The sequence below is a fragment of the Oryctolagus cuniculus genome, chromosome 19 (assembly GCF_964237555.1).
Source record: "Oryctolagus cuniculus chromosome 19, mOryCun1.1, whole genome shotgun sequence".
Taxonomy (NCBI): Eukaryota; Metazoa; Chordata; class Mammalia; order Lagomorpha; family Leporidae; genus Oryctolagus; species Oryctolagus cuniculus.
In genome coordinates this window covers 19,045,313-19,070,692 of record NC_091450.1, presented here as the reverse complement: position 1 = coordinate 19,070,692, position 25,380 = coordinate 19,045,313, and the positions used below count along the sequence as shown (strand labels likewise).

Genomic DNA, 25,380 nt, shown 5'->3' with positions numbered 1-25,380 from the left:
CACAGGGGCTCAGTGTGTGTGTGTGTGTGTCTGTGCATGTGTGTGTATGCATGTTTGTGTGCATACATGAGTTTCCACCCTGTGAAATGCCCAAGCACACACAGTATGTGTGTGCATGTGTGTGTGTGTGCGTGTGTGTGTGAGTTCCCACCGTGTAAAATGCCCAAGCACAGGGCTCACTTCCGGCGTCTTCCTGCCTCACTGCAGTGCGGCTGAAGAAGGAGGAGAAGAGCCGGCAGGAGCTGGAGAAGCTGAAGCGGAAGATGGACGGCGAGGCCAGTGACCTCCACGAGCAGATCGCCGACCTCCAGGCACAGATCGCAGAGCTCAAGATGCAGCTGGCCAAGAAGGAAGAGGAGCTGCAGGCGGCCCTGGCCAGGTAGCAGGACCAGAGTGGGCTCTGGCGCACGGGTTCCTGTGGGCCCCTGCCCGTCTGCAGCAGCTACCTTGGCCCAGGCGGCCCCAGGCCCTTGGCATAGACTGTCTCCCAGGCCGGGCCTCCTACAGGCCTCCACGATCCTGCCCACACCCCTGCAGCCTCACCTTTGGCTTGTTAGCTTCCTCTTCCTGCAGTCTCCCCTCTATGCTGCTGCCAGCTCTCTGGCGCCTGGGCCTTTATCACCCATGCTCCTGTGCTGAACTTCCGGTTGCCCCCTGAGCTCACTTCCGTTGGCTTCTCAGATGTCACACATCCAAGGCTGGGACACCCTTCCTCCCCCCAGGGCCCCTCTCTCGGAGTTCCTTCCTTTCATAAACGTCAGTCTCCTGCCTGGCTTTGTGCGCCTCCTGCAGCACATGGCAGCCCTGATCCTGGCCCTACCCCGTCCCTGTTTTTCCCACTTCCTGGCTCTGGGCTGGCTTCACACTGGAGGCCTCGCTCTGGGGACCCTTGGTGGCTGAGCTGCCCACTCTGCCGGGTTCTTCTCGGGCATCCTCTTCCCCAGTACCTGGCCAGGTGCACGCTGTCCTCTGCACGGCACCGTGGAGGACTGAGTCTCCTGGACGGGTAGGAGCAGGTGCCTGTCCCACTGCTCATGAAAGCTGTAGCCTCCTGGCCAACCCCCCAGTCCAGTTCTTTTGGCTTCAACTGTGGGCTGCAGTGTTGTTAGGGGAATCCATGGACCTGCTCCAGAGATGTCGCTGGCTTATGGAGCAAAGCTGAGTCCCTTAGCCTGACCTCAGAGCCCACTTGCTCTCCACAATCTCGCCCTCACTCGCCCGTTTCACTTCTCTCTTGTTGGTGCCCATGCACAAGAGGTGTTAAGTCAGAGCCCTTCCGTTCCCCCGTGTGCTGTTCCTTGCTGTCCCAGACATCAGTGCTGGCAGGGAGCTCTCTGTCCATGAAGTCCGTACAGAGCTCCGCCCCCAGAACGGTGCTTGTCACGTCTCCTTGATCCATGATCATTGCCTCCGCTGGCCGGGGGGGTCCCCTAGCAGGGCCTGGCTAAGTACATTGCACCCATCAGGCTTTGCATCACTGCTTGAGTGGAGAGACAGGGGCTGGGTCAGGCTGGAGCCCGGAGCCTGGAACTCTATCTGGGTTTTCCACGTGGGTGGCAGGGGTCCATACATACACTCAGGCCGTCCTCCACTGCCTTCCCAGGTGCATTAGCAGAGCGTTGGATCATAAGTGGAGCATCATGGGTCTCTAGCTGGTGCTCACAGGGGACACCAGCATCATAGACAGGGGCTTAACCCAGTGCACTGCAATGTTGGACCCAGCACTTTGCATTCTTGCACACACACGCACGCACGCTTACACGTGACCTTGGCCTTCACATCCTATGGAAGTGCCAAGCTGTGCAGCCCAGTGAGGAGCAGCAACCCAGGTCTTGGGGTGTGGGTGGGACGTGTCTCAATCCCCACGGCGCACCAGTGCCTGGGCCCAGAAAGCGGAGAGCCAGGCGCCCTGGGCCCTCACGTCTGGTGGCGCCGCCCATTCCCTGCAGGCTGGAGGACGAAACGTCTCAGAAGAACAACGCCCTGAAGAAGATCCGGGAGCTGGAGGGGCACATCTCCGACCTGCAGGAGGACCTGGACTCGGAGCGGGCCGCCAGGAACAAGGCCGAGAAGCAGAAGCGAGACCTGGGGGAGGAGCTGGAGGCGCTGAAGACGGAGCTGGAGGACACGCTGGACACCACGGCCACCCAGCAGGAGCTCCGGTGAGCAGCCCACCGCGCTGCGGGGAGGGGCCGCCCCAGGGGGCGGAGCCAAGCTGACCGGCAGTCCGGGATCACTCAGGGTTACCTTCCCGGTCGCTCTGCCATGGCTGATAGCATACAGTCACCCCTCTGCACCCGAGAGTGCTTGGTACCAGGTCGCCCCGGCCCCGTGCACACCATGAGCCCCAGGTGCCCAGGTAACCCACCCAGGCCCTCCCAATTGCCTAAGTGATCCTAGATGACCTGCAGTAGCGAACACAGCATAAATGCCATGTGGCTGGTCAGTATCCTCTTGGCACAGCTGGGCAACTTTAATTACGCCCAGGGCCACCTGGATATTCACATCTTTCCCAGGCCATGTAAAATCATCCGCTTCAAGATCAGCCTGGGTAGACATGTTGGATTCCAAGTCCCACCTGCGGTTGCCTTGGCAGGGCCGGACCAAGTGATTCTTTGGGGCCTCATTTGGTCCATGGGCCGGACGTGCCCCCATGCGATTTAGGGGCTAAGGATGAGGGAAGAAGTCCGTTTGTGTGCAGTGTAGACCCAGTGTTTTGTGGGAATATCTTTGATCCTGGCAGATTGAATCTGTGGATGTGGAGCCCTTACACTCGGGGGCCAATGGTACTTGGCATCATTTTGTGTCATGACAGTAGTAAGACCCAGAGACCTTTGAGAACTATGGACGTAGACCCTGAACAAAAATGACCCCTAGTCCTGACCACAGTAAACATTTGTGCGTACGTGCTCCCTGGCACGAGGGCCTTCAAAAAGCTCACGGAACGTGGAAATGTGAAAATGCTGTTTGGATTTCTAAGGGTTTTTGCATCACCGTAAGCTTCTCTTTTAATTCTATTTCCCATGAACTTTCTGATGTGCCCTCATGTGTGTGTAAGTAAATCCCCAAGTTTCAGTTTCCAAGTGCGTGTTTATAAGTTTCGTGTTAAATTTTTAAGATCATATGGATTGGATTGGTCTCAGTTTAAGGTTCACTGCAAGTGAACAGACGCAGTAAATGACCTATGGATCAAGAGTGCCGACTCCAGTGAAACTGGGTCATTTGTACACTCAACGAACGTTCAGCTTTCGAAAATTATTTCTTTGAAATAAAGGGAGAGAGAGAGAGAGATCTTCCATCCGCTGGTTCACTCCCCAAATGCCTGCAGTGTCCAGGACTGGGCTGGAACCAGGAGCTGGGAACTCCATCCAGGTCTCCCCCTGCTGCCTCCCAGGGTCTGCATTAGCAGGAAGCTGGGGTCAGGGTGCAGAGCTGGGAATCAAACCCAGGCACTCTATGGGACGTGGCGTCCTCACCAGCATCTTAGCCGTCGGGCCGAATGCCCACACGCTGTTGTTTGAGCGGGTCTCTGTCAGGAGCTGTGTTGACACTGCAAACCCAGAGGCTCATTCCCCGGGCTTTGGGTCTGTGCTACCTCACTGACACGTACCTAGAGGCCAGTGGGGGTATTCTCCTGTCCCACCTGGCCAGGTAAGCCCAGTGCACGGGTTAAAAGTGTGGGCTTGACGACAGACTGTGTGGGCTCAGGTTCTGGCTCCATCACACAATGGTTGTGACACCACGGATTTCCATTTCATCCTGAGTTTGTTCATATGTAAAATGTAAATAATACCATATAGACCTCTTAAAAGGGATGCCTTGCGGATTGCATGGGGGCAGTGTGTGACTTAGCGCAGGGTCTGGCATATAGTAAGTGCTCCACAAATCTGAGCCAGTGTTAATATTTGCAGCTGGGGAGATGCCAGGTCCAGAGAGGTTCGGTGAATCACCCAAGATAACACAGCAAGAATGCAGTGTGAACCTCTGTCTGCAACTGGCCATCTACTATGTCCCTCCCCCCAGGGCCAAGCGGGAGCAGGAGGTGACGGTGCTGAAGAAGGCCCTGGACGAGGAGACCCGGTCCCATGAAGCCCAGGTCCAGGAGATGAGGCAGAAACACACACAGGTGGTGGAGGAGCTCACGGAGCAGCTGGAACAGTTCAAGAGGGTACGTGGCTGCTTTCCTGTGATCGCGTGGCGATAACGCTGTAGCAGCAGCCTCACGTAGCGATGGGTTAAGCATCCCTCATCCGGGAGACTGAAATCATAATGCGCCAAATCAAAAATGTTGACTGTGCAGTGTGATGCCGTGAGTGGAAAATCCCCCATCAAAGTGCAGGTGCGCTGAAAACACGGGGCGCACTTCCCTTCAAGCTCTGCGGATAAGGTGTGTGTGAAATGGGAATGAATTTCGGGTATCTCATTGTGCAGATGCAAATATGCCAAAATCCAGTATAACCTGAACTCTCACTCACTTCTGATTTCAAGCATTTCAGACACTCAGCCCATCCATGGCAGGGTCTGTGTGAAGACAAAATCAGGCTCCTTTTAACATTTTTCATTTCATTTATTTGAGAGGTGGAGGTCAAAGAGAGAGATTTTTTTTTTTTTTTTTGACAGGCAGAGTTAGACAGTGAGAGAGAGAGAGAGAAAGGTCTTCCTTCCATTGGTTTATCCCCCAAGTGGCGCTGTGGCCAGCACACTGTGCCAATCCGAAGCCAGGAGCCAGGTGCTTCCTCTTGGTCTCCCATGAGGGTGCCAGGCCCAAAGACCTGGGCCATCCTCCACTGCACTCCCAGGCCACAGCAGAGAGCTCGACTGGAAGAAGAGCAACCGGGACAGAATCCGGCACCCCAACCGGGACTAGAACCCGGGGTGCTGGTGCCACAGGCGGAGGATTAGCCTAGTGAGCCGCAGCGCCAGCTGAGAGAGCGCTCTTGCATCCTCTGATTCACTCCCAAAGCCTGCAACATCTGGGGCAGGGCTAGACTGAAGCCAGGGGCCAAGAACTCTATTCACGTCTGCTGTGTGGGTGGCAGGGACCCAAGTCCTTGAGCCCTCACCTGCTGCCTCCTGGGGTGTGCATTAGCAGGAAGCTGGAATTGCAGTGGGGCTCGTCCTCAAACCCAGGCACTCTGATATGGAATGCAGGCATTCCAAATGTTATCTTTTTTTTTTTTTTTAAGAATTTTTAAAAAAATTTATTTGAGAGGTAGAGTTATAGACAGAGAGAAGGAGAGACAAAGAAAGGTCTTCCACTTGGTCTTTCTCCAAATGGTTGCAACGGCCAGAGCTGTGCCAATCCAAAGCCAGGAGCCTGGAGCTTCTTCTGGGTCTTCCACGTGGGTGCAGGGGCCCAAGTACCTGAGCCATCTTCCACTGCCTTCCCAGGCCGTAAGCAGAGAGCTGGATCAGAAGAGAAGCAGCTGGGACTTGAACTGGTGCCCATATGGGATGCCAGCACCGCAGAGACTTAGCCTACTATGCCACAGTGCCAGCCCCCAAGTGGCATCTTAACCATGACAACAAATGCCTACCCCACTGGGGTTCTTCAACATGTCTGTGCAAAGTGGAACACAAAAGGATGCTCATTTGGGTGCACCACTGAAATTCCTGCGTAGTTTCCTCAGACTGCACATTTTCCGTGAATCTTAGAAGCCCTCCCCCCTGTGACAAGTCGCACAAGATGCTGATGGCAGCCACAGCAGCTCACGCTCACTGTTTGCTGTGTGTTACATCAGGTCCTCAGTACCGCCCTCCGACAGGCCCAATGGAACCCCTTTTACACACGAAAACATGTTGTCTTCAAACCGTGACCATCCCTTGTGTCACGTTTAGTGTGTGTCAGACACGTTTCACCCGTGGCCCTTGTAAAGATGCAAAGTCCTGGGGCCAGCGCTGTGGCACAGTGGGTAAAGCCGCCACCTGCAGTGCTGGCATCCCATATGAGCGCTGGTTTGAGTCCCAGCTGCTCCACCTCCAATCCAGTACTCTGCTAATGCACCTGAGAAAGCAGCAGAAGATGGCCCAAGTCCTTGGACCCTGGACCTGTGTGGGAGACTTGCAAGCAGCTCCTGGCTTTGTATCAGCCCAGCTCTGACCATTGCATCCATCTGGGTGATTAACCAGCGGACAGAAGACCTCTCTCTCTCTCTCTGCCTCTACCTCTCTGTTACTCTGCCTTTCAAATAAAAATAAATAAATCTTAAAAAAAAAAAAAAAAAGGCTGCAAAGTCCCAGGCCCACTCCGATCCTGGTCACGGTGGACCTGGGAGCACACATGGCAAACCGCTGTGCCAGGCTGGGCTGACCCTTGCTCTCCACACCAACAAGCTGGCACTGGTCAAGTCCCCTGATTACTTGTCAAGTGGGATTTAAAGACTCGCCTGAAACACTCGTCAGTTCTTCACCTTATTTAGGACAACTGCTAGTTATGACTGTAACATATACATTTTCCCAAAAACATGGTCTTCTTTATGTTCCAAAGTTATTTTTTAGCTTTTTAAAAATACTTTATTTTATTATTTATTTATTTATTCGAAAGTCAGAGTTACACAGAGGAGAGGTAGAGAGAGAGAGAGGTCTTCCATCCAATGGTTCACTCCCCAAATGGTCACAACCGCCGGAGCTGTGCCGATCCAAAGCCAGGAGCCAGGAGCTTCTTCCAGGTCTCCCATGTGGGTGCAGGGGCCCAAGGACTTGGGCCATCTTCTACTGCTTTCCCAGGCCATAGCAGAGAGCTGGACTGGAAGTGGAGCAGCCGGGTCTTGAACTGGCTCCCATAGGGGATGCCGGTGCTTCAGACCAGGGTGTTAACCCCATGTGCCACAGCACTGGCCTCTTTTAGCTTTTTTTTTTTTTTATTGGACCCAACTGGGCTGCCCCTGCCATCTGAAATAACTGTCCCTTGAGGCAATAATGAAGTGTCTACATTTCATTTATGTGGATGGTGGAAGAGCAGGGTCCCAGATGGGGTGTGGACAGTCCTCAAGCTGGATGGTCATCAGGGGAGAGAATGTTCTGGAAGCCACGCGCCGCATTCGCATCAGGCCTCTTTGGAAAGACTCTGCCGTGGATGGCTCCAGCAGACGGTGTCCACTGCTGGCCTGCAGGGAGCAGGTGGAGGCCGGGGACCTCTGCCCGGCTCAGGAGCAGAGGAAAAGTTGACGACTCTATCTGACCTTTCACAGCTCGGAGCCCAGTTCCATCAGCTCCCTGGGGGACCTGTTCCACCTGGGTGCCCTTATACCTGTGCAGCTTTGCTGCGCTCTGAGGTCCCCTGGGGTCCTTGCTTACCCTGTCCTCACTGGGGTGCAGCAGCTGTCAGTCAGGCCTGGGGCACAGGGCCGCCTCTGAGGCTGTCTGGGTGCTACACTGCTCTTCCCCGTGCCTATTCTTGGGCCCCACATGTTTCTCCCTGTGCTCCTTCCCCTCCCCTGCAGCCCTGGCAGAAGTCCCCTCTGCATCCCTGCTTTTGCCCAAAACACTTTTTTTTTTTTTCTTGAGAGCAACTCACAGGTCTGTAGGAGCTGGTTAGGGTACAGTTGATGATAAAAATGAAGTATATTAGGGAGTGGTAGGGACTGGTGCCCAGCTGGGTACAACTGCCCCATCTCCAGGGCCACACCCTACTTTGATCCAACTGATTACTGCCTTAAAGGAAGGCAAGACCCTGGTTCCCAGCTCTTCAGTTTGTTTTCTGAAAGAATGACTGAGATATGCCCAGTGAAATGAAATATGCTTTGTGAATTTTAACAAATGTCCACCTTGGTGTAACTACCACCAGTCATGATCAAGAATGCTTGATTTTTAAAAAAGATTTATTTATTTTAAAAGTCACAGTTAGGGCCGGCGCCGTGGCTCAATAGGCTAATCCTCCACCTTGCGGTGCCGGCACACCGGGTTCTAGTCCCGGTCGGGGCGCCGGATTCTGTCCCGGTTGCCCCTCTTCCAGGCCAGCTCTCTGCTATGGCCAGGGAGTGCAGTGGAGGATGGCCCAGGTGCTTGGGCCCTGCACCCCATGGGAGACCAGGAAAAGCACCTGGATCCTGGCTCCTGCCATCGGATCAGCGCGGTGCGCCGGCTGCAGCGGCGGCCATTGGAGGGTGAACCAACGGCAAAGGAAGACCTTTCTCTCTGTCTCTCTCTCTCACTGTCCACTCTGCCTGTCAAAAAAAAAAAAAAAAAAAAAAAAAGTCACAGTTAGAGAGAGGTCTTCCATCCACTGGTTCACTCCCCAGATGGCTGCAATGCCCAGCATTGGGCTAAGCCGGAGCCGGGAGTTTCATCTGCCTCCTACATGGGTATAGGGACCCAAACAGTTGTGCCATCCTCCACTGCTTTCTCAGGCACATTAGCAGGGAGCAGGATGGGAGGCGGAGCGGCCAGGACTCAAACCGTGCCCATTTGGGATGCCGGTGTCGCAGGTGGTGGTTTTACCTGCTGCACCACAACGCCAGCCCCAACATTTGATTTGTTTAAAAGAGAAGCTGAGACTCCAGATTTTTATGTAAAATTTATTAAAACGTTGGCAACTTATTTTTAAAGAAGTATTAAAAGGGTCAGCTGGGACCTGCCAGCAGGGTGGGCGCAGCCTGTGGGTGCCGTGCCACTTTCCCCAGAGTCCTTGTGGTGAGCCTGTGTCCCCCACCCTGCGTGGCCCTCCCCTGAGGTGATGGGCACGGGTCCCTGGCCCTGCCTGGGGGAGGGGGAGGGGGAGAGGCAGTTGTGGTCCCGCCTGCAGGTGCCTTTGCAGCCACGGTGCTCACACCCCCTCTCCCCGTTCTGCTTGCTTGCCCAGGCCAAGGCGAACCTCGACAAGACCAAGCAGACGCTAGAGAAGGAGAACGCAGACCTGGCCGGCGAGCTGCGGGTCCTGGGCCAGGCCAAGCAGGAAGTGGAGCACAAGAAGAAGAAGCTGGAGGTGCAGCTGCAGGAGCTGCAGTCCAAGTGCAGCGATGGGGAGCGGGCCCGGGCGGAGCTCAACGACAAGGTCCACAAGCTGCAGGTGAGCCAGCCTCCCCGGCCCGCAGGCCTCCCGTCCAGCTCAGTCCTTCAGAGGAAGCTGCCCTCCGCTCACCCGGCAAGCACGCACTGAGCCCCTGCTGTGTGCAGGTGCAGCTTAGTCCCAAGGTGCGACAGCAAGGAAGAGGCCAGATGCTGTGCTTGCAGAACTCCTCCCTAGTGGATCCCACGCATGGAGGTTATACAGGACAGGGGAGGCCCTGATGCCCTGTCAATCACAATGGGCCCGCCAGGGGGAGGAGTCAGGGAAGGCTGCCCTTGGAGGACCTACAGTCTACCAGGCAGAGGGGATGGCATGTGCAGAGGCCCAAGGGGCAAGCAGGAAAAACTGGAAGTGACTGGATTAGGCCAGCAGAGCAGGAGTGCTGAGCTGGGAGGAGCAGCACGGTACAGGGTGGGACTGCAGAGGCAGGCGATGGCCGGGGGACCCCAGGGCCTCTGAGACGCCGCTGCATGTGTGCTGGTCTTTCCTCGGGGTGATGGGAAGCCCTGTGAGGGTTTTAGGCTGAGGAACGCCATGGGCTGCTTCTCTTTGGTCTTATTTCACTTTGCAGAGATGTGTGGTCTGACCTTCCCCTCCAAGGACACGGCCAGACTTCTGATAAATACTTAGTGTGCTTACAGCCTGGGACAACGGGGAAGCACTTAGTGTGACACTCTTTTCCACAGGTGCTTGAGAGCAGGAGTTCTGCCGCCCTAGTAACGGCGAGGTCCTGGAAGGGTGGAGTCAGGGTCACGCGCATCCTCACTGTCGATGGGGAGAGACGGGGGCAGGCTCAGGTCTCCCTCTCCTAAGGGCCCTGCCGCTCAGTCCCCAGGAGCTGTGGGGAAAGGCAAACATTGCTGGAATGGGCTTTTACAATTAGGCTCTGTGTCCCTGGTTTTAGCCATGGGGGTCAGTGAAAGGGCAAAGGGTAGAGGTGGGACAAGACCCCTCGGAAGTTCAAGTGCCTTCCTCCATGCTCCTCTCCAGCTCCAGGAAGTGGATCAGCCTAGGCCAGCCCCCGGCACCTGGACTCCCAGATCTGCTGCTTCTCATTGCTAACCTCGGCGGGGAGCCAGGGTCCACCTGTGGGATCAGGGCCAAGTCCATACAGTTGGGGCCCTAACAGACTCTGAGAGCCACAGAGTCTTGGGCCAAGGATCCCAACTTGTAGGTGACAGCTTTGCCCTCGGAGCCACAGTTACTCTCATCGGGTCCACTCTTCGTGGGGACTTTCTCCGTCCCTGGACACGACCCCAGGAGGGTGTATGAAGTGTGCTGAGTAAAACGGGCAGTTCCTCCTTATGGTTCCAGAGGTTTCTGCTAACCAGGCTCTGGCCTCCCTCAGAATGAAGTGGAGAGCGTCACGGGCATGCTCAGCGAGGCCGAGGGGAAGGCCATCAAGCTGGCCAAGGAGGTGGCGTCCCTCGGGTCCCAGCTCCAGGATACCCAGGTGAGGATCCTGCCTGCCACGGTGTCCAGGGGGGGCATGGGTGTGGCCTTCCTGGGGGTGGGTCCCTGGACCTCCACCTGTCCTCCGTGCAGGAGCTGCTCCAAGAAGAAACCCGGCAGAAGCTCAACGTGTCCACCAAGCTGCGGCAGCTGGAGGACGAGAGGAACAGCCTGCAGGAGCAGCTGGACGAGGAGATGGAGGCCAAGCAGAACCTGGAGCGCCACATCTCCACCCTGAACATCCAGGTGCCGCCTCCCGCCTTTGCTTCTGGGGCTTTGTGAACGGTTGAGCACTAGGGCCATTTTGCTTTGCTCACTGCCTCCCCCTGCTGTTTGGAATTTTTCAATGCGCTCAAGGTGGTCCTTGCTTCTCAGGGTCTGGGGGACGTAGACAGGGTGGGTCGCTCAAGGCCCTCGTCTGGTTCCATTGCAGCTCTCCGACTCAAAGAAGAAGCTGCAGGACTTTGCCAGCACCGTGGAGTCCTTGGAGGAAGGCAAGAAGAGGTTCCAGAAGGAAATTGAGAGCCTCACCCAGCAGTACGAAGAGAAAGCAGCTGCTTACGATAAACTGGAAAAGACCAAGAACAGGCTTCAGCAGGAGCTGGACGACCTGGTCGTAGACTTGGATAACCAGCGGCAACTGGTGTCCAACCTGGAAAAGAAGCAGAAGAAGTTCGATCAGGTAGGGGCTGCAGTGGCCTCTACTCCATGCTGGGACACTGGTGTGGGAGCCAGGGTTGCGTGGCACTGGGTGTGGCAGTGTCCCATCCCTACTTCATGGGAAGCATGGGGAAGCTTCTTCTAGAAGGCAGAGAGAAGCAGTCAGGAGCCAGGAACTCTACCTGGGACTCCTTGAGCCATCACTGCTGCCTCCTAAGGTGCCCATTAGTAGGAAGATGGGACTCCAACCCTGGCACGCCGATACGGGATGTGGGTGTCGCAAGCAGCATCCTCACTGCTGCGCCAAAATGCCGACCTCTGGAAAGCCGTCCTCCCTGGCTTTGGGAGACCACAAGCAGGAGAGCTGCTAGGTCAGAGCGAGGACACCGGCGGGTACCAGCGCTGCAAGGGCCATGTGCAAACACAGCTCCGCTTGCGATTCCAGCCCTGCTAAGAGGCCAGGCTTATCTGTTTTATTCACTCACCATTTACTCAGTGCCTATTGAGTATTCCAAGTAATTCAGAGTTGCTACCCTTGAAATACCACGGCTCCTTGCCGCTTGATTATGTAAAATCCCAAGCACACAGCAAAGTGGAAAGCATTCCAAACATACAGATGGATTCACTTTTGTCACACACTTATTTGTAAGGGTGAATCATATCTATTAGTCATAGCTTATCTTTCACATGCAGTTCAGAGCAAGGTCGGGGCATCCATACACTTCACCTGCGACACCCAGCCTTGCATATTAACTCGAGCTCATTCATAAACAATTTTGTTGCTTTTTAGATAAGATTTGTGCATTTCATCATATATCACTTTAAGCATAGACTCGCTGAGTTAAGTGTGTGCACTTATATAATTGAAATTCCTAAATACAGGTTGAACACCCCTTTTCTGAAATGGTTGGGACCAGAAGCATTTTGGTTTTCCAGTTTTTTTTTTTTTTTTTTGAACCCATGCATGCACTTTACCAGCTGAGCATCTCTCATCTGAAATCTGCAATGTTCCAAAGCCTGAAACTTTTTGAACCTCACGCTGGTCCTCAAGAACATCTGGATTTCAAAGCATTTCAGATGAGGCATGTCCAACTTGTACCAACTTTGAATGTGTCACCTGCATTGAATAAAGATGGTTCCGTTCCCATGCTATTCTGAAAGTCACCTGGGAACTCTACCGTGGGATCGTGTGCCACAGATGGAGGGGTGCCCCAGTTGGCCCCCAAGTCAAAGGCTTCCAGATGATATCTCGCTTTTTCCCCTCACCCATCAGCCTTCCCTTCTCTGTGCTGTCAATGTCATTATTGCTCCCTTACCTGTCCCAGGTCTGAGGTTGCTGTCATTATTATCAAACTCTGCGTGAGTTTTTTGTGTTGACTGTGCTGTGGTCCCTGTTTCACTCTGGTTGGAGTTCTGGTCTTTGGAGGTGACAATGTATGAAGCACTGAAGCTCAGAGTCATGCCAGCATGGAATGTTCTTTGGTTCTCTGAGCAAAGGGCTAAGCATGGACAGGTCCATCTGCACTTAACATTTTCCTACTAAGGCTCCTGGGGCCCTTTTGTGAGATAAGTATATGTGGCAGAGAAACAACCAGAGAGTAATTGGCTCCTGGCAGGATGAACGTCACTGTGGTCTCAGTAGCGGTTATGTTCTAGCCAACACGGGCAGCCTTAAGTGTTTCAGAGCCCAAGGATCCAGCTGACTTCGGGTTATATGTGAGACTGATCTACAAGCCGGAGCAAGAGCATGATCTGCTCCCTTGTAGACTCCTAAATGACTGGGCTGTCAGACGGTTCTGCCCCATTCTGGAAGCTCGGTGAGCCTGAGTCTTCTGTTGTGTTCTAGTTGTTAGCCGAGGAAAAGAACATCTCTTCCAAGTATGCGGATGAAAGGGACCGAGCCGAGGCTGAAGCCAGGGAAAAGGAAACCAAGGCCTTGTCCCTGGCTCGGGCCCTCGAGGAGGCCTTGGAGGCCAAAGAGGAGCTCGAGAGAACCAACAAAATGCTCAAGGCCGAGATGGAAGACCTCGTCAGCTCCAAGGACGACGTGGGCAAGAACGTGAGTGGCCGGTGACCATCCCTGCCCACCCGGCTCTCTAGGGTTTACCAGCCTGTGGGGGCGGGGGCGGGCTCTGGGCTTCTTTAGTCTCTGGTGCTCGTCAGGAATGGAGGGCGGGCCCTCGGGCTGGTATGGGCAGGTGGGGTCTGCACTCTCAGGGGCTGTCCCTGTTCTTGCTCCTGCTCCTTGAGGGGGGGCTGGAGCTGGCTCTGCAGCCTAACGCGCTGCCTCCCCGGGTGGGTTTCTGGGCCATCTTCATGGAGTGCAATCTCAGGTCAGAGGGGCCGCTCTGCCTCCAGGTCCATGAGCTGGAGAAGTCCAAGCGGGCCCTGGAGACACAGATGGAGGAGATGAAGACGCAGCTGGAAGAGCTAGAGGACGAGCTGCAGGCCACCGAGGACGCCAAGCTGCGGCTGGAGGTCAACATGCAGGCCCTCAAAGTCCAGTTCGAGCGGGATCTCCAGGCCCGGGATGAGCAGAACGAGGAGAAGAGGAGGCAGCTGCAGAGGCAGGTGCGTCCCCTAGGGGAAGGCGGGAGGAGAAGGCCGCCCCGCGGGTGGCTGTGCCAGGGCGGGATCGCCTGCTGTGCCAGGGAGCCGGGGAGGGGAGGCAGCCGGGCAGCACGCTGTCTCTGCTTCTCGCTCAGCTGCACGAGTACGAGACGGAACTGGAAGACGAGCGCAAGCAGCGGGCCCTGGCGGCGGCAGCCAAGAAGAAGCTGGAGGGGGACCTGAAAGACCTGGAGCTTCAGGCAGACTCCGCCATCAAAGGGCGGGAGGAAGCCATCAAGCAGCTTCGAAAACTGCAGGTGGGTGATGCCTCGAGGTCAGGGCGCAGGTGGAGGGAGAGGGCAGCTCCCCATCCCTCCCCCTGCCCCCGCCCCAGTCCCCTGCCTCAGAGGTTAACAGCAGAGGCTGTCGGCGCCAGTTCAGTTTTCCATTTAGTCTCCGGTGGCTGCTTTCCCCACTCTGCGTGGAGGGAGCAGTCATCAGGAACTCAGCCCCTCCCCTCAGACTACATCAGAGTCTCAGTGGCTTAGGTCTGCTGAGCCCAGCCAGCACGGTGTGTGTGTGGGGGGGTGTCCCAAACAGCCACACGTCCACCTGGGGCCCAGGGCAGAGCCCGTGTGGTTAAGTGGGGCTGGCAGGCAGAGATGAGCTGGGTGGCGGAACCTGGGTGATTAAGGGCTTCTTAGTTTGCTCTCCCTGTCACATCATGCAGGCTCAGATGAAGGACTTCCAGAGAGAACTGGAAGATGCCCGTGCCTCCAGAGACGAGATCTTTGCCACAGCCAAGGAGAACGAGAAGAAAGCCAAGAGTCTGGAGGCAGACCTCATGCAGCTACAAGAGGTGAAGCCTTCTTTTGGCCACGAGAGCCTCGCACGAGGACCTTGGGGTGGCAGCCCTGGGTCCCCACAATCTGTCCCTTGTTCCACAGCCCAGATTCATTTAAACATGGGAAGACAGGAGCTTTTACGTGTGTGGGGTGTTCCCCAAGCTCAGAGGAGCGGTGTTCATGTAAAACGTCACCCTAGACACCGCAGGGGCCTGGGGCCAGGAGCAGGGTGGGCTCTGGGCTGGGACTCGGCCTTCTCCGGGGCAGACAGCAGCTCCCCTCCCGCCTCCAGGATCTGGCCGCGGCAGAGAGGGCTCGCAAACAGGCAGACCTGGAGAAGGAGGAGCTGGCCGAGGAGCTGGCCAGCAGCTTGTCCGGAAGGTACGGAGCTGCCTGAGGAAAGGGGAGGCCATGAGCGCATGGTCTGGGCCTGTGAGGGGGCCAGATCCATGGGACGAGAGGTTTTACCCTCCGGGGTTTCAGGACTTTATTTGGGTGCGTGGCGAGTTGCATTCATCCTGAGGGAGTAGTGAGGTGTGGATAAGGGGTTGCTGGGAAGGGTCATGGAGGAGAGCTGTCCCTACCCCATCCCGGCTGTGCTGACACAGGCCCAGGGTGTGGGTCTGGGGCCTCTAACTCTTTCCCAAGCCTCAGTTACACAGTGAGGGGATCTGGGGGAGGGTAGAGCCCCCCAACACGGGTACGTCGCCCTCAGGAACGCGCTGCAGGATGAGAAGCGCCGCCTGGAGGCCCGGATCGCACAGCTGGAGGAGGAGCTGGAGGAGGAACAGGGCAACATGGAGGCAATGAGCGACCGCGTCCGCAAGGCTACGCAGCAGGTGGGTGGGCGCCCAGCCCCGGGTCTGTCCCCGGCCGGGCGAGCCAGTGGCGGAAGGCTCCAGGAAGCAGGCCTATTTGGGCCCTTGGGTGCTTCCCACCCACACTGAGCCATCCATGGCTGTCCTCTGCCCTGGGCAGGGCTCTGTTGTCAGACATTGGGCCACTGCCCTCAGAGCACAAGACGGCCATAGCAGGGCGGGCAAGGCCACTGGTGTCAGAGTGTCATGTCGCTCTGCATGTCTCTTGTAAATAGTTCTGAGGTCCAGCACTGGTTCTGTGACAAGCATCACAGGCCTGCTGTGTGCACGCCCTGAGTGGCAAAGGAGGACACTGGAAGACCTGAGTGTAGGGACTTTGGTCTCCTCTTCTGGTGGGTGTCACCAGGCTGGGACCTGCCTGCTGCCTTTGGAACATGGAGAGCCACGCTGCAGGGTCTGTTGTGGCCAGTGCGTGTGTGGTTCCCTCCACTGGGTGGCACGTCCTGAGCAGTGTTACAGTGAAAATGCATCTACTTTCTGATGAGCACTGGGGCCCAGGATGTGACCCAAAGCCCCTCACAGTCTGTGTAGAAAACAGACATGGGGCCGGCGGTGTGGCTCAATAGGCTAATCCTCCGCCTTGTGGCGCCAGCACACCGGGTTCTAGTCCCGGTCGGGGTGCCGGATTCTGTCCCGGTTGCCCCTCTTCCAGGCCAGCTGTGCTGTGGCCGGGGTGTGCAGTGGAGGATGGCCCAAGTGCTTGGGCCCTGCACCCCATGGGAGACCAGGAGAAGCACCTGGCTCCTGCCATCGGAACAGCGTGGTGCGCCAGCCGTGGCAGCCATTGGAGGGTAAACCAGTGGCAAAGGAAGACCTTTCTTTCTGTCTCTCACTGTCCACTCTGTCCAAAAAAAAAAAAAAAAAGAAAAGACATGGGACTGGGCCCCAGTATACGGATAGCATATAGCAGCCGAGGACAGGCCCTCACTTGGCTTGGGGTGCTTCTGGGAAGGACGGCTCAGGCGCTGAGTCTGGGGCTGATCTGGAGTTGACTGGCTGGGTGCCTGGGCCCCAGGGCCTTGTGCAGAAGTCGACCACGGCTGGAGACAGCAAGGTTTGTGTCTCGGGCACCACCCTGGCTTCCTTGCCTTCTACCCCACGACCTGTCACCCTCCACCCCAGGCCGAGCAGCTCAGCAACGAGCTGGCCACAGAGCGCAGCACAGCCCAGAAGAATGAGAGCGCACGGCAGCAGCTCGAGCGGCAGAACAAGGAGCTCAAGAGCAAGCTGCAGGAGATGGAGGGGGCAGTCAAGTCCAAGTTCAAGTCCACTATCGCGGCGCTGGAGGCCAAGATTGCGCAGCTGGAGGAGCAGGTTGAGCAGGAGGCCAGGTATGGGGGACCTGGAGTTCCAACCCCAGCTTGCTTGCAGGTGACTGGAGGGGCATGGGAAGGGGGTTGAGGAGCCTCTGAGCATCCGCTCTGAACTGAGGAGCTGGCTCGGTGGTGCCCACACTGCAGGGGTTGTGGGAAGTGAGTGAAAACGGCCAAGTAGGGGTCCAGGTCAGAGCTGTGGCACAACGGGATAAGCCCCTGCCTACAACGCCAGCATCCCACATGAATGGCAGTTCTAGTCCCCGCTGCTCGACCGCCGATCCAGCTCCCTGCTAGTGTGCCTGGGAAGGCAGCAGATGATGGCCCATGTGCCTGGGCCCCTGCATCCATCTGGGGAGAGAACCAGCGGAAGGAAGATCTCTCTGTAACTCTGCCTTTCAAATATATAAATACTTTCAAAAAGTTAGGGGTCCGCCGAGACATCGGGTCCATTAGATTCCTTAGTACCAGCTCAACTAATAACTCACACACCCTGCAGTTCACCCCTCAAAAGCGGCCACTTCAGTGGCTTTCACGTGTGAAATGGTCACCAGCGTCCAGCTGAGGACATGCTCCACACCTCAAGAAATCCAGCACTTTAACCATCAACTGCTCCTGACACCCCACCCTTACAGAAGCACAAATGGATTAATGGATTTGCTGTTTCCCCAGAACAGCGTCTGGACACAGAAATGGAAGCGCCCAACCTGTGTCCGGCTTTGACTTAGCGCTGCTGTCAGGGTTCCCCCTCTCCCACCTGACCCTTCCTTGCCGACCAGGGGCTTCGGGGGCGGGATGCATGTCCGGCTGACACACTGTCAGGGCAGCCAGCTGTGTCTGAACCCACCTCTGGCTTCCCTCCCTGCAGAGAGAAGCAGGCGGCCGCCAAGGCGCTGAAGCAGAGGGACAAGAAGCTGAAGGAGATGCTGCTGCAGGTGGAAGACGAGCGCAAGATGGCTGAGCAGTACAAAGAGCAGGTAGCCCCAGCCCCCGGCCTGCCCCAGGACCCCAGCTCCCGGGCCCCGGGCCCCGCGCCCCGCACCCACCGCCCTCTCCTTGACAGGCAGAGAAAGGAAACGCCAAGGTCAAGCAGCTCAAGAGGCAGCTGGAGGAGGCCGAGGAGGAGTCGCAGCGCATCAACGCCAACCGCAGGAAGCTGCAGCGGGAGCTGGATGAGGCCACGGAGAGCAACGAGGCCATGGGCCGCGAGGTGAACGCGCTCAAGAGCAAGCTCAGGTGAGAGTCCGCGCCGGGCCAGGCGGCCGCCTGTGACTGCTCCCTGCCCCAGGGTGTGCGGCAAGCACTAGGGTGGCCCAGCAGGGCGGCCGGCCGGGATGTGTCCTGTTGCTCTCACAACTTCCCGGCCCGCCCCGCTGAGGAGAAGAGAGCGATGTCCCCCCTCCCTCTGTTGCATCGCTGACAACTGCAGAGGCCCCCTCTCCCCTTATTTTCCTTCCCAAACCTTCTCTGTCCCTTCGTGCCCTGCTCTGGGTTTCTCCGCCTCAGCGCCGCTGACACTGTGGGCTCACTGTCTTTCCTCCTCTCCCCTCCCAGCGGGGGGCCTGAAGTGGGGGGGCAGCGACTCCCCTCCACTGCCTGGAGGTTTTAGTTGTCCCCACACCACGCCATGTTCTTCTCTGGGGAGATTTGGAAGGCTCGTCCACTTCCTCAGGCACAAGCAGAACCTCTGAGCCTCCACCGGGCATTCTGCCTTTACCTCTGTCTCCCCGGAGTCCTCGCTCTGACTGACCCAGCTTCAGGTCCTCCCCTGGCCCCCGGTCTGCCTCTTGCTTGGCTGTACTCATGCAGTTAAAGCACAGCCCAAACGTGCCACCATCGTCAGTCACGGCTCCTCGTCACTCAGAAGCTAGACAGCGCTCACCCAGGCCTTGCTGCCCACTCTGAGCGCTAGGTCTGGTCTGCAGCTCCGCAAGCCTCCACCACGCCCCACTTCCTGTTTACCTGAAAGGTGATGTCAGGGCATGCGGACATGCTGCCCCCACCCCACCCCCACCCCACTGCCCACCTCCCTCCACCTGTACCCATTTTTTCTCCTGTCCTGGCCACGGCCAATGTCTCTACCACACCCACCCTCCTCTGGCTCTAGCCCTTCCTCCCAAAATCCTCAGCGTCCTTTGCACGATGTCTTTTGTGTCTCCCTCCCCATGCTCCATGAGCTTCCTTCCCTGGGCTTCCCGGGCCTTGCCCTCATCTGCATGTCCTCCTACCACCACCTCGGCTGGTTCCCCAGCCCGTCAACGTCCTCTTTTCATCTCTCTCTCACTCCCTGGGGGATCTCGACCAGTCTTGGAGCTTTAAAAGTCCCTCTCTGCCCAACCACTCCCTGGCTTATACCTATGGCCCAAACTTCTGGAATTCCACGTCTGCTTGACCGTCCTGCTCAGACATGGGCAGGTGGCTCACATCTCACGTGCCCCACCCTGAGCCCCGATCAAACCCCTTTACCCTCAAACCTCTTCTCACGCTCCTCCCCCAGCTCAGCCCCTGGAAGCATGGAGTTGCCATCAACTCAGACCACAAACCTTGTGGTCATTCTTTTTGCCCCCTTACACTCCACATCTCAGCTGTTAGAAAACCTGGTCACCTTTACCTTAAGAATACTTGCCACCCTCGTCCAAGCCACCCGTGCTCCTCATCAAGACAACTTTCTTGGCTCCCTGCTTCTAGGATGGGCCCCCCGCTAGCCAGTGCTCAACACAGCAACCAGAGAGAACCTGTTGTTCCTCTCGCTCAGAAGCTGGGATGGCTTCTGCCTCATTCAGAGCCAAAGCCTTTATCAGGGTTGGTGTGGCCAGGCCCTCTATGACTGCCGTCTGCTGCCCCTAACTTACCCTTTGACCTCGTCACACACTGGGCCTTTGCACCGGCTGCTCCCTCTGCCAGGAAGGCTTCCCCCCAGGCTCTGCAGAGCTGGTGCCTACACTCTTTTCCTTCAGATCCTTACTCCACAGTCACCCTCTGTGAGATCTCCAACCCCACCTCTTTATTTCCTTTCACTGACACGTTGCCTGGTACTTACTTCGCTTACTCAACTCTGGAATGTATCTCATCCTGCAAGTCCCATATCTGTCTACTCATCCCCAGTGTCCGGGCCAGTGCTGGGCTCGTGGAAACTCTGCAACATTGAGTCCTAGGGGACATTTCTCCACCCTCAGTAATTCTCACGCCACCCCTGTCGTCTGCATCAGCCTCTTAGCTCATGGGGTCTTGTCTTTGAAATTAATTTTAATCACACCTGTATTTATTTGCAAATAAAACTTATTACAACCCCTGAACCTCTAAACCAGATCACCTGCATTAACAGATCAGAATGAAATTCAGTACAGTGCGTTGGGTTCTAGTCACTGTGATCACAAACTGGTGCCGACGGCAGGAAGGCCTACTTCTTAGTTAAAAAGGGAAGAAGTGACGGCAGACATGAGCACCACACAGACCCTCCGACGAGTTGCCGAGGGCATGCCTTCCTCACTGTGCAGTTAGGTTACTCAGCAGCTGTGTCAGTCACTGACGTCTCCAATCCACTCTCTGGGAGCCACTGTATGAACCAAGCCCAAAGCCCTCTGAGAAGGGGGAAGATGGTGGCTGGTTCAGGGTACCCAGGCTTGGAGGATACCCAGATCCCTGCAAGGTAAGGGACCTATGGGTCCCCCCTTGGTGGAATGGAAACCAAACCCACCCAACCAGTCCTGAGGTTGAGAGGTCACTAGAGACCCTCAAATGTGCCCTGCTGTGACCGGACAGCATGCCCCAGCTGTGAGGCTGGGCAGAGGACTGGGGTCCCAGCTACTGCAGCTCTCTGCTCCCTTTTTCTCAGGCCCAGTGATTCCTTTATCCCACGCTGGGCATGCCCCGGGGGTGCTGCCCCAGGCACCTGGCCCTCTCTAGGCAGCACAGGCTGGTGTGTGCACATGCACACACACACCCCACCCTACCCCTTGCACAGGCTGACCGCATGTCAGCCCTCTTCTGCCTCTCCCAGATGAGCAGAAGCACATTTGGCTCCCGCAGTGTTGCACAAGGCCGGCAAACCCAACCTCACTGACCAAGGAATGGCCCAGTTGGTCCCACGTGGTTTTCTGGGCTGCATCAATCTCAATGCAGCCCTTCTGGGCCTGACCCGCATCCCTGGCGTCTGCCACATCACTGGTCAGCCCCGAGAAAAGCCACGAAGGCTCCCCCATCCCAGTCATCACGTGCGATGTGGCTGTGGGGGTCCCTGCCTGGGGCGCCTCTGCTTCTGTTCCAGCACTGAGCTTGTAGACTCGGCTTCCTCCAAGGCCTGTACCTTCCAGAACAGGTGTGCGATGCTGGGATTCGTACAAAGTCCTTCACAGGAGGACAGAAGTTTTCTCTGCCATTTATGACCCTGCTGGTCCTTGAGGGTGTCAGCTTCTGAGAGCACTGTAAAGTGCCTTTAACAACTTAATTGAAGCAATTATTGCCTTTAAAGGATTAAAAAGGTACTTGACCTGGCTCCTTCCCGCGTAACCACCGGGGCCTCTCTCTCTCTGTTTCAGAGGGCCCCCCCCACAGGAAACTTCGCAGTGACTCAGCAGGTATCATGCCTCCGGCTTCGCCACTCCTGTGTGTCATGCTCAGTCCCCGTTTCTGCCCAGCGCCCTCCACCCCCCACGCCCCCCGCAAATTCCCGTGAGATTCCTACGAAATTGGAAGGCTTGGATGTCTTAGTTCCAAATGCTCTCATATGAAAAACCAGGAGGCCGGCGCCACGGCTCACTAGGCTAATCCTCCACCTTGTGGCGCCAGCACACCGGGTTCTAGTCCCGGTCGGGGCGCCGGATTCTGTCCCGGTTGCCCCTCTTCCAGTCCAGCTCTCTGCTGTGGCCCGGGAGTGCAGTGGAGGATGGCCCAAGTGCTTGGGCCCTGCACCCCATGGGAGACCAGGAGAAGCACCTGGCTCCTGCCTTCAGATCAGTGCAGTGCGCCAGCCACAGCGCGCCAGCCGTGGCGGCCATTGGAGGGTGAACCAACAGCAAAAGGAAGACCTTTCTCTCTCTCTCTCTCTCTCTCACTGTCCACTCTGCCTGTCAAAAAAAAAAAAAAAAAAAAAGACCAACTCGAGTAGACCCCAGCTCCTGACCCGGTTCCCTTCCCTCCTTCCGGCGGTGCTATGGGAGATGCCACGCGTGCACCTGCCACGCAGCCTCATCACCGCGTGTTTGATGACAGCTGAGAGGCTGTGTGTTAGGGGCTGAGAGTTCTCTTACCTGTGTGCTGAGGGCCACTCTGCACTGTGAGGAGGTGCGGCAGGCAGAGCTGCCCTCCCCTCCCCTCTGCGTGACCACCACCATCCCACGGGCTGGTTCACTCCTCGAGAGTGCACTTGGCTACCATCTAGCTGGTCTGGGTCACAAATCGGAGATAACCAAGCACAGGTTCACGGCGGCCGCAGCGCAGCCGCTCGTCTTCGCACGACGGAGCTTCCACAGACTTGGCTGCGAAGGGCGTGTGCTGTCAGCGCCGTGTCTCACCCATGCCAGGGCTGCACGTGGCTTGAGCACGGGCTGGCTGCTAACTGCGTTTCTGGTGCATGGGGGTGGAACGTGGCCACTGCAGAGCCACGCGTGGTCCTGCCAGGGGCCTTTTCCGGAGGCCTCAAGGGCATGTGCGCGTTCAAGGACCGGGGAGTGGACAGCCAAGACTTGAGGAAATACACAGGGCCCTTCCCAAGAGAGCGAAGAGGCCTCCTGGGACTTCAGCAACCTTTCCGTACGAGGGGGCCTGACCGTTCTCTCTAGCCCCCGCTAAGAGGCCAGACAAGCCCTGGCTCGAGTCTGCCTGCTCTTTTGGTGAACCTCGGCTTCGCTGCCGCTACCCGAATACCTGAAGCTGGGTGAGGTCTTGGCAGGGGCTTTCGCAGGGGAGCAGGTGAGCATGCAGGACGCCTGCAGCCTCTCCCTGCTGATCTCTAGAAGCTGCTCCCCGGGGCAACGGCACAGCAGCAGGGGCTTCCGCCCGCGCGCTGGCTCTGGTCTGCCCACAGTGGCTTGGATTAGTCCTTGGAGCTCATGAGAAGAATCCAAACTCCCCAGGGTCAGACTCTTTAAGATCTTTAGCAAGGTTCCTTTTCTTCCTGTACAGATATGGTTGGTATCAACCTCTGTCTAGGTCAGGATTTTGAAACCAGTTCCTTCAAGAACGGTGCCTGGGTCGGAACAGACTCTCTGGCAGGGCTCTTACAAATGGCCCAGGGCTCGATCTACATACAGGAGCACATTTATCTGCCGGTTGGCAAATGCAGATTCCTCCAGGAGGCAAGGAGAGTGGCGCCTCCAAGTGGAGCTTAGAGGCCACCCCTTGGCCCCAGGTCATCCTGTTCCACGGAAGGCTGGTCAGGGACCCATGGTGACAGCCACAGTGGCTGCGGATACTCTGGGGCCTCCTCTGTGACCCTGGTACCTGGACAATACAGCGATACGAGGGAGAAGACACCACGGGGAGGCCTCTTCTACACGGAGAGGGATGAAGAGTCAGTTCTAAGGGAGTGGAAGATGGCCTGGGAGGCGTTAGCGACCCCGAGTACTTCTGATCCCTGCTTGTTGGGAAGTCCCATCCTCTGAGCCTCAAAAGGCTCAGGTTGGATTCCCCTTCCCAGCGATCCTGAACCTCTGGGCCTCAATGCTGCCTCCCGTCTCACCTGAGTTGTTCCTTTTGATTAAAGACTGGGAAACTGGGGCGGGCTCGCACTCATGGATCCCTCCAGTCTCTGTAGGGTGAGCCGGCCGATTTTACTACCAAAAGTCTGCAAATTCTTCTCAGGTGTCCCCTGAAGACCTGTGCTCTGACTCAGGTCTTCCAGGGCCAACCTGATGATTTGTCACAGTACAGAGAAGCGCTTCCTCCAGACACTGGAGGCCAACTGCAGGTGGCTCCTTGTCCTTCTGCCCGCCCTTCTCTCGCACCCAAGACCTGCCCTTCCTGTGCCATCAGGGCCACCCCCAGTGATAACTGTAAAGAGTACATGGCAGCACCAGAGAAGTGAGGAGTGCCCTGCCTGCTGGGGCCAAAACCCACATTGGATCAACACGCGTTATTGACTTTCCTCACAAGCAAGCCTTGTACATTTATTTCATGCCACACATGGGGATCAAAAAACATGCATGAGGGCAGGGAGGGGGAAGACCCGGCCCAGGAAGCCCCCATACCAGCAGAGGGCGCTGTCTCACCCTTTCACCAGGGAGCCCGTTTCTGTGTCAAAGCTGTCCTGGGCATCCATTTTCACCTCCTTCCCACTGGAAACCCTAAACCCCTCCCCCTTTTTCCTTCTGGATGGGGAGGTGAGAACATTTGGAGAACACACTATGTTCTCTCTCCTTCCTGCCCCACTGGGGTCTTTCTCCTAAACCAAAGACTGCAGTAGACCCCGTGGGTCATCCAAGGACCAAGCTAGGCATTTTTTTTTTAAAGCAATATTGTTCTGAAAAATCCCTGCTCTGCCCCCATTGCAGCTGAGATGTAACCAACCAGACCCAACCCTAAGACCGCCAGGATTTGTTGATGCCAGCCCATGTCTGCGTCTCATTTGTGCCTAGGGTGTCCATGTTGTCTGCCCCCACTGCCCCAATACAAAGCCGTTGCAACTCCACAGATGCTTCTTTACTAAAGAAATACGTGCTTTCTTATTAAACCCCACAGGCGAGGAAACGAGACCTCGTTCGTTCCTACCAGAAGGTCTGGAGGGCGTAGAGTTATTGAAAACGCAGATGGCTCTGAGGAGGAAGTGGACGCTCGCGACGCAGACTTCAATGGAACCAAATCCAGTGAATGAACGACTTCGAGTTTTGCACCACAGCAGAAGATCCCACCAAAGAACAGATCAACCAAACCCAACCCAGCAAACCCTACTTAGCATCGTCCAACCCTGTCTTCAAGTTTCAAACATCACGGACAACCCCAGAACATAAAAACCACTGCCCTGAGTCAGGGTACAGAATTCCAAGTTTTTATGATGTGGCAGAGGAAAAAGCCCAACAGGAACAAAAACACCCTCCTGCTCTACCGATCAGGCAGAGATGTTAAGTTTTTTTGGGAAGATACAGCCACAGTAACCGGTCACTGGTAACTTCGTTTACATGACATGGGGTGAAGTTCACCACGATGGGTGCCGCTGCCCCACTCCCACTCCCAGTTCATTCCCTAACCTCTGTGCCCTTCCAAGCCCCTGAGTAAGGCCCTGGTTTGAGAATCCCTTCTCCCTCTCCTGGCTACCACACCTCAGACATGCACAGTTCACCCCGCCCAAGTGCCTTCTGTAGTCACAAGAAGTAAAAAAGGAGACACTGTTCCATGGATGAGAACAGGGACGGTCCACTGTCTTATGTGCACCCAATTGTACTTCCGGACACCTTCACTAATAAAAGGTCATACGTCACTAGAATGTGCTCGCCTCTTCTCTTGTCTTCCACGGAGCAGAGGGAAGCAGGGAGAGCTGGGTCCTAGTTTAATCCTCACAACAGCCATCGTTATCTTCTAAATGGGGACACGGAGGACTCGGGGCGTGAGATCAGTCACCTACGATTTCACAGCCGGCAAAGGAGGAGCAGAGATGAGGAGTGAGGCCATCTGAGGGGGCGTCTGCGTGCAGGACGTGGGCAGCTCAGAGACTGGGGAGTAAGATCTGTGGCTGGCACAGC

The 25,380-nt window shown here is 56.5% G+C and overlaps 1 protein-coding gene across 1 annotated transcript in view; it reads left to right on the top strand.

The window, feature by feature from the left end:
- MYH11 (myosin heavy chain 11) overlaps window positions 1–25,118 on the top strand; it is a gene marked incomplete at its 3' end in the record, with an annotated part of 111,459 nt that extends 86,341 nt beyond the window's left edge. Inside the window, 17 exon segments of the mRNA NM_001082308.1 lie at window positions 208–379; window positions 1,950–2,162; window positions 4,024–4,168; window positions 8,801–9,007; window positions 10,356–10,460; window positions 10,553–10,705; window positions 10,893–11,141; window positions 12,966–13,178; window positions 13,478–13,690; window positions 13,825–13,986; window positions 14,400–14,528; window positions 14,807–14,895; window positions 15,230–15,353; window positions 16,515–16,723; window positions 17,574–17,682; window positions 17,769–17,941; window positions 24,383–25,118. Coding sequence (NP_001075777.1) covers window positions 208–379; window positions 1,950–2,162; window positions 4,024–4,168; window positions 8,801–9,007; window positions 10,356–10,460; window positions 10,553–10,705; window positions 10,893–11,141; window positions 12,966–13,178; window positions 13,478–13,690; window positions 13,825–13,986; window positions 14,400–14,528; window positions 14,807–14,895; window positions 15,230–15,353; window positions 16,515–16,723; window positions 17,574–17,682; window positions 17,769–17,941; window positions 24,383–24,515 — 2,798 coding nt within the window.
- Between the last annotated feature and the right edge of the window lie 262 nt (window positions 25,119–25,380).